The following is a 7,312-nucleotide window of genomic DNA, read 5'->3' as shown; positions in this document are numbered from 1 at the left end:
CCCACATGGAAGTACACGTCACTATATTTCTCATGTGTGTGTGTGTGTGTGTGTGTGTTGAGGTTGGTTCCCTCCGAATTTTATTATGTACTGTAACATGTAGTGGAGTTACGAAACGCTTTCCATTATCGAAACGTTATCTGCTCTTACCGGACACACTATGGAAAACACACACACACACACACACACACACACACACACACACACACACACACATACACACACGTTGTACTACTTATATTCCAGCCAATCAAGGAAAAACAGTTACTGCATATCAAGTCTACGACAAACAAATAAGAAAGAAGATAGGAACGGAATGGAGAGCTTGTATGGAACGTATTTTAAAAAATTCCTTTGTTCTGAGAATGTTTACCAACTACACATCCTGTGCCTTTGACGCAAGAAGTCTGATAAGTTTTTATCTCACGACCTCGTGAAGAACTCCCGAACGAATACCGAATGTTCTCTTCGCTACCATTTAAAGTCTTCTTATTCTTTCCTACTGCGCCTCAGTGGTCTACTGCTTAGCGTGCCAAGCTACGAGTCTTCGGGCTCGGGTTCGAATCCCGGCTCGGGCGGTCGGCGTGCAGCTCACCCAGGCCCAGCTGTTCATCCTCCCTTTCGGACTGTCGATAAATGAGTTACCTGGGGAACTTGGGGGAAGGTAAACTGTGGATGTCACACCGGCGCTGCGTCCCGGGCGATGGCTTCTTCCCACCACAGGCTCAATGGCCAAGGCGACGGAGATGAGCTCCGCGGCCAGAACAGAACTTTAACAAGTTTGATAATTACGATTTATCTATGCGTTCATTTTAACACATTATTTAGATAGAGAGATAGAGATAGTTAGTTAAGTAGTTTGTTAGTTAGATGATTAGTTAGTAAATTCGTCACACCGGGTGCGATTGGTTGTAGATCGTGGGTGCTTACATATTCCTCGGGTGTGAGATAGCGGACAACCCTCTTGGTAACTCGGGCGGGCACATCTGGAAGGAAAAAAAAAGCGGATAATACGTCACTGACTGTGATTACACTAAACGAGAACAACAGGATGAAGTACATTGTAAGGCCACTTGAAGAAAGCTGTCAAATAGATAGACAAAAACATACCTGCCTAAACTATCGGAAAGAATACAATCTCAGGCGTGGTGGCGGGCTACCAAAGACACCTTCAAAATGACTGCGAAAAACAAATTGATTTGAAAAAAAAATACATTATCAACTATAACTATTTTAAAGAAGACGATGGAGAAGAAGAAAAATAAGGAGAAGAAGAAGAAGAAGAAGAAGAAGAAAACATGATAATAATGAGAAAGATGAGAAGAAACGAGAAGAAGAAGAAGAAAAAGAAGAAGAAGAAGAAGAAGAAAAATAGAAGAAGGAAAAGAAGAAAAAGAGGAAGATAATAATAATAACAATAATAATAATAATAATAATAATAATAATAATAATAATAATAATAATAATAATAATAATAATAATAATAGTAATAATTATAACAGTAATAATACTACCACAAACCACCGCAGCAGGTCATGGTTCAGGAGCGGCCACGGTTAAGGCTATATGCCACGACAAACTGTCTGTCGCGACAACCCGAAAAAGTCACGACAGTGCCACGAGAAAATGTTAAATCTGTCGTGCCCATTCTGTCGTGCCACCAGCCCTTCACGACAAGCAGAAGATGAACGGCACGATAGATGCGCGACAACGTCACGACATTTGTCGTGGCATGTCGTGGCAAAACTGTCGTCCGTGTAAACCAGCCTTTAGGGGTGCTGCGCCCTCCCACAGGCACCCAGGAGCATGTCCCCTCCGGAAGCCCTCCCCGATGTCCACTTCCTCTAAAAGTTTCGACTCTCCAAGGCCGCTGTCGTCATTCTGCAGAGCTATCAACACAACAGCGTGCTATCGACTTCCAGTAAGATGGCTTCAAGTCGTACTTTTCCTTCCCGTGAGGTGAAATACACGTAGAAGTTCAGTTGACCAGTCCATGTCACCATTGCCTTCGCGTTGTTCTTCTTGTTCTTGCTCTTGTTTTTTTTCTGTTCTTGGTCTTCTTGTTCTTGTTCTTCTTTTACTCCTTTGTTTCTTTTCCTTCTTCTTTTTCTTCTTCTTTTTCTTCTTCCTCTCCTCCTCTTATTTCCTTCTCCTCCTCCTCCTCCTCCTTCGTAATTCATCATCATCTTTCTGCTTCTTTCTCTTCCTCTTCTCCTTCTTCTTCTTTTACACCACGTGATAAAAAGAAGGCTGGAAATTTTACATTTAAATAAGCGGCTGCCCCGGATTTAAGAGATTAAGAGATTATTCTCTTAATTTATCACCTTTTCCCATTTTGTAATAGACCCGTACAATCGATCCCTTATCGTACAGCCAGTAGTAGTAGTAGTAGTAGTAGTAGTAGTAGTAGTAGTAGTAGTGGCCTAGCTATTATATTCAAGTTAACTGAGGCTTGTTAATTAAGAGTCAATGGTTAGAGTACAGACACAACGAATTTTCAGCGCGCTGGCCCCAGGCAAGGCCTAGGCCTCAGGTTTTCCCCCGCGAGTTTAGCGAACATTATGGTACACTTGGTTATTCCGCAGCGCGAGAAGATGGCTTTATCCCTGGTGGCTGTCGTTAGAAAGCGCAGCAAATGGCAACTCTCCTTCTCCCTCTCATCCTGCTGGACTAACAGATAACAGTCATAACACTTGCAATGCCAGTGAGCCACGGTCTGCCAGACGGTCGAGGTACGGGTGTTAAGGGCTCGAGTCTTGTTGCAGGGCGTTGTCTTTCCCTGAGTGCCAGTCAACCTCCAGCGCTAGGACCGAATGATGAGACGTCGTATTATAGAGATCTGTCTATAGCTGCCATAGAAATTAAGAAACGCGCGCCTTGAGGGTAACATCAACTTCGCTGGTTAGTATGATGCCTTTCGTTTAGTCATTTATTTCACTTTAATTGTTTTAAGTAATAATAGAAGTGGTGGTTGTGGTTAAGTGGTGTTTTAGTTATAGTGTTAATCTACTGGTGGCGGTAAACGTGGTGGTGGTTAAATAGTAGTAGTAGCAGTAATAGTAGTAGTAATAGTAGTAGTAGTAGTAGTCCATCAGGTCCATAAGCCTTCTGATAGTTGAGGCCAGAGAGGGCTTAGAAAACATCATTATGAAGAATCTTAATAATAGGCATAAAAGAGTCAGAGGGGGAATGAGTGGGAGGAATATGCCCAGAATCGTCCAGGGTGGAGTTCTTACAGAAAGTTTGAGCGAAGAGTTCAGCCTCAGAGATAGATGAGACGGCAGTGCTGCCGTCAGGGTTAAGGAGAGGAGGGAAAGAGGAAGAAGTGAAACTGTAGGAGATATTTTTGACTAGGTGCCGGAAGTCACGGGAAGAATTAGAAAAAGCAAGGTTTTGACATTTTGTTTATGAAAGAGCTTTTAATAAGTTTAAGAATAGATTTGGCACGGATCCGGGCAGAAATGTAAAGATCATGGTTAGCAGGAGTGCGAAGGCTCTGGTACCTTTTGTGAGCTGCCTCTCTATCTTTATAGCACGAGAACAAGCTTGATTAAACCAAGGCTTTTTAGCATGAGGAATAAAGAAAGAACGTGGAATGTAAGCCTCCATTCCTGAGACAATCACCTCTGTGATGCGCTGGGCACACAAAGAGGGGTCTCTCTCCTAGAAGCAGTAATCATTCCACGGGAAATCGGAAAAGTACATCCTCAGGTCGTCCCACCGAGCTGAAGCAAAATGCCAGAAACATCGCCTCTTTGTATGCATTAAAGATGTAGTTGAAGAAATCGAAAAGGTTAGTCAAACAGGAACGTTTATTTCGAAAACCATGTTGCGAATCCTTAATTAGTCTGTTATCTTAAAAAAAAAATTACCATTTTCTCGCGAATGATCGTCTCCAAAATTTTGCACACGATTGACGTTAGACTGATCGGTCGATAATTGCCTGGTTGCGACTTGTCGCCTTTTTTTTAAAGATAGGAGTTACGTTAGCGAGTTTCCATTCTAGTGATACTTTTCCTGTGTTTAGCAACTTTGAAAATATGTTCAAGAGGGACTTGCTGATCTGATGTTTTGCCACTTTAAGAATACGCGGGGATATCTTATCTGGGCCGGACGTTTTGTTTACTTTAATATTATCGATAATTTGTACTACATCGCTTTCTACAATGTCGCTAATACTACTGAAGGATGTGTCACCAATATATCTTGGGGCTTCCGGTTGCCTATCGGATAAAATTTCTTCTGTAAAAACGGAGGCAAAAAAATCATTCAAAATATTAGCGACTTCTTTATCATCATTTGTGGATTCGCCATTTACAGTTGCTATTGGGCCAATACTGGAGATGAGAACTTTTCTACTTCTTGCGTAGGCAAAAAAATCTTTAGGATTTATTTTGCTGGCGTTTGCAATATGAAGCTCTGGGTTTCTTTTATTGAGACGTATGTTTCTTTTTGTTTCTTCGCGTAATCTTTGGAATTCAATTTTGTAATCAAGTATTTGCGACGCGCTCCATTTTTATTCTCAATTTGGCGTTTGAGTTGATTGTTCCACCACTTAATTAGGCTTCCAGATGGCTGTTGGTCGTCTTTTCCGGAATGGTACGCATAAATTCACGCTTCTACTTAAAATTTCTATGAATGTTTCCCAAGCTTTATATATATATATATATATAGAGCTATAGATATATATATATATATATATAGATATATATATATATATATATATATATATATATATATATAGATATGTATAAATAATAGTCTGTGAGTCTTGTATTTATCTTAGCTATTTTTTCTTAAATACGAAATCACCGGTCTCTTGTTTTCTATGTAATTTCCTCCTCTTATTTAACCCCTACTCATTCTTTTCTTTCTTTACTTTTCAGTTTCTGGGCTTACCTTTCTTTAGTCTATATATATATATATATATATATATATATATATATATATATATATATATATATATATATATATATATATATATATATATATATATATATATATATATATATATATATATATATATATATATATATATATATATATATATATATATATATATATATATATATATATATATATATATATATATATATATATATATATATATATATATATATATGTTAGTTTTTTAAGGATGAAATTGCATAAGTCTATTGTTAGGTCATCTCCTCTTCTTGTTTCACTCCTCTCATTCCCGTCAATTTAAAGCTTTCTGTACTTCATCTTCAATTATCTGGGTCTACTGCTTTTTTTAGTCTCTTTGATCTAGTCCGTGTTGAATCTGTGGACATCACTAACTTTATTGTTGTTGATAGCTTTTGTCAGTTCTACTAACTGTTTCATCCTTTCTAGTTTTTCCTTTCACATTTAATTTATGCTTCTTTTATGAGGCCTCCTAGTTTCCTTTATTTACTGCCCCTTATCACTGGTGATTCTATTCCTACGTCTAGTGCTGTTCCATTACAATCTCAGTTAATTGGCATAAAACTTCCCAAGAAAGCTACATCAGCCTCAATGGATAGCTTCCAGAATTTAACGAGAATTATTAAGTAAATTCTATAGCCTTTTCCCTGACCTTAAGAATATTTGGCTGACCCTGCTTATTAACTTTTTATTCTCTCTTCTTAGGTTTACATCATACTTACTGGTAGTCATTGGATTTCAGTTTATATAATACTCTTAAAACCTTATAAATGTCTGGGTTTTCAATACATATTGTCAGTTTTATTAATGCATCTCCACCAAGGCTTTTTCATTTCAATTTCTTCAGCACTTTTCTTAAGTAATGTGTTCACGCATCTAAGACTTAGTGAGTTTTAAACCTGAGTTTGGCCTCATGAGACACAGAGGCAGGATCCCACAAGTGAGACATTTCCTGTACATCACAACTAGGCAAACACAGCTAGTACTATACTACTTCGTTACAAGTCATGGCCATATTGTATCTTTCTATTTTTATAAGTATACATCTATCTTATGTAATCCTAAATCCTGGGATTTTATTGGATTCGAACATTGGTGCCTGCTGCCCATCTTGGGATGGGCAGCAGGCACCAATGTTCCTTTAATTGTATTATTTCTTTTCTACAATAAATCAATACAATACAATGGTCACATTCCTGCCAGCATTGCCGTGTCCCTGTCCGTCCTTGGTCCTCAATGTGGTGATGCTCGGGAACACAGGCCTCCAAGATGAAGCGTCTCCTACTCCTTCTGTTGGTGTATTGGAGAGGTGAGGGATTTCATTTCTCCTTGTTTAAGTTTTCTGCTCTTGAAGCCTCGAGGAAGTAGGCTTTATTGGCAGCACTTTGTGAAGACTTTGTAGAACTCATCACCTCACCATCTAGTAATTCCTCCCAATCCTGCTTTTGTTTTTCTTGTCTTGGAAAGGTGAAGCATTTTATGAAGTCCCAGTAATACATTTTGTGCTTCTGAAGTAGGTTATCCCCTTCCTGTGATGGCACTGTATAACTTACAAGACGCAGCATAAGACTCATCCTCTTACTTGTGCTGCTCTGGCATGTAATGGTGAGGCGCCCTGGAAATTGTCCTCTACTCCTGCTAATGCTAAAAGGTTTCAAGTGTTTAGTTATGATGGTGATGACGCCAGTAATAATGGCCAAGAAATATTTCCAGTTTTTAATTGTCTAGTAAGGATGAGCATGATGCCAGTGGTAATAACAAATACAGTGTTTCCAGTGTTTAGGAAGGATGTCACGGATAATAACAAAGACAATGATTCAAGTGTTCTCAAGGCTTCCCAAAATGATTCAGGACCTTTACTAATGTTCCAGAGGCTTCAGGTGTTCCATAAAGATGATTGTGCTGATAGGAACAAAATAAATAACATCGATCTGATTTTTTAGTAAAGATAATAATGCCACTAGTAATGATAAACCACATAGAAATTTAAATGTTCCCCCAAGGCTGTGCATCGTTAACGAGTGGCCCGAAGCTCCTGGGTGTTGGCGATGAGCTGTTGGTGAACGCAGGAGAGCCGCTCATCCTCAAATGCACTGGATCCAAGCCCTTGCACTGGAAGATTCCTAAGGAACAAAAGCATTATGTACGTAGGTACAATTTATTTCCGTCCATTCTAGTGTTCTATAAAGAATAATACTGTTCACAGTATGGTAGCAGCTGCATCACATCCCTCCCAGAGCTTTGCAATGTTAATAGACACACCTTGATATATTTTTGTCCACAGGGGAAAACCATCTATAAAATATTTTATTAACAACATGTTAGAAAGGACTGATTATTACAGCACTGAACAATGAATGACACAGCTGTTTGCCTCATGTTGTCA

At 39.0% G+C, this 7,312-nt stretch overlaps 1 protein-coding gene across 2 annotated transcripts in view; it reads left to right on the top strand.

The window, feature by feature from the left end:
• Positions 1-2,459: 2,459 nt before the first annotated feature.
• The window catches only part of LOC126982677 (vascular endothelial growth factor receptor 1-like), a 62,253-nt gene continuing 57,400 nt past the window's right edge, over positions 2,460-7,312 (top strand). Inside the window, exons 1-3 of one of the 2 annotated variants that reach the window (XM_050834945.1) lie at positions 2,460-2,901; positions 6,130-6,235; positions 6,930-7,069. In XM_050834945.1, coding sequence (XP_050690902.1) covers positions 6,196-6,235; positions 6,930-7,069 — 180 coding nt within the window. In that variant the 5' untranslated portion in view covers positions 2,460-2,901; positions 6,130-6,195. The remainder of the gene's footprint in view (positions 2,902-6,129; positions 6,236-6,929; positions 7,070-7,312) is intronic. The other variant, XM_050834941.1, reaches the window with a different exon arrangement.

Source organism: Eriocheir sinensis, chromosome 51 (assembly GCF_024679095.1).
Source record: "Eriocheir sinensis breed Jianghai 21 chromosome 51, ASM2467909v1, whole genome shotgun sequence".
In the NCBI taxonomy this organism is placed as follows: Eukaryota; Metazoa; Arthropoda; class Malacostraca; order Decapoda; family Varunidae; genus Eriocheir; species Eriocheir sinensis.
Note: the sequence above shows the minus strand (reverse complement) of the source record. Positions and strands in the feature narration are given on the sequence as shown.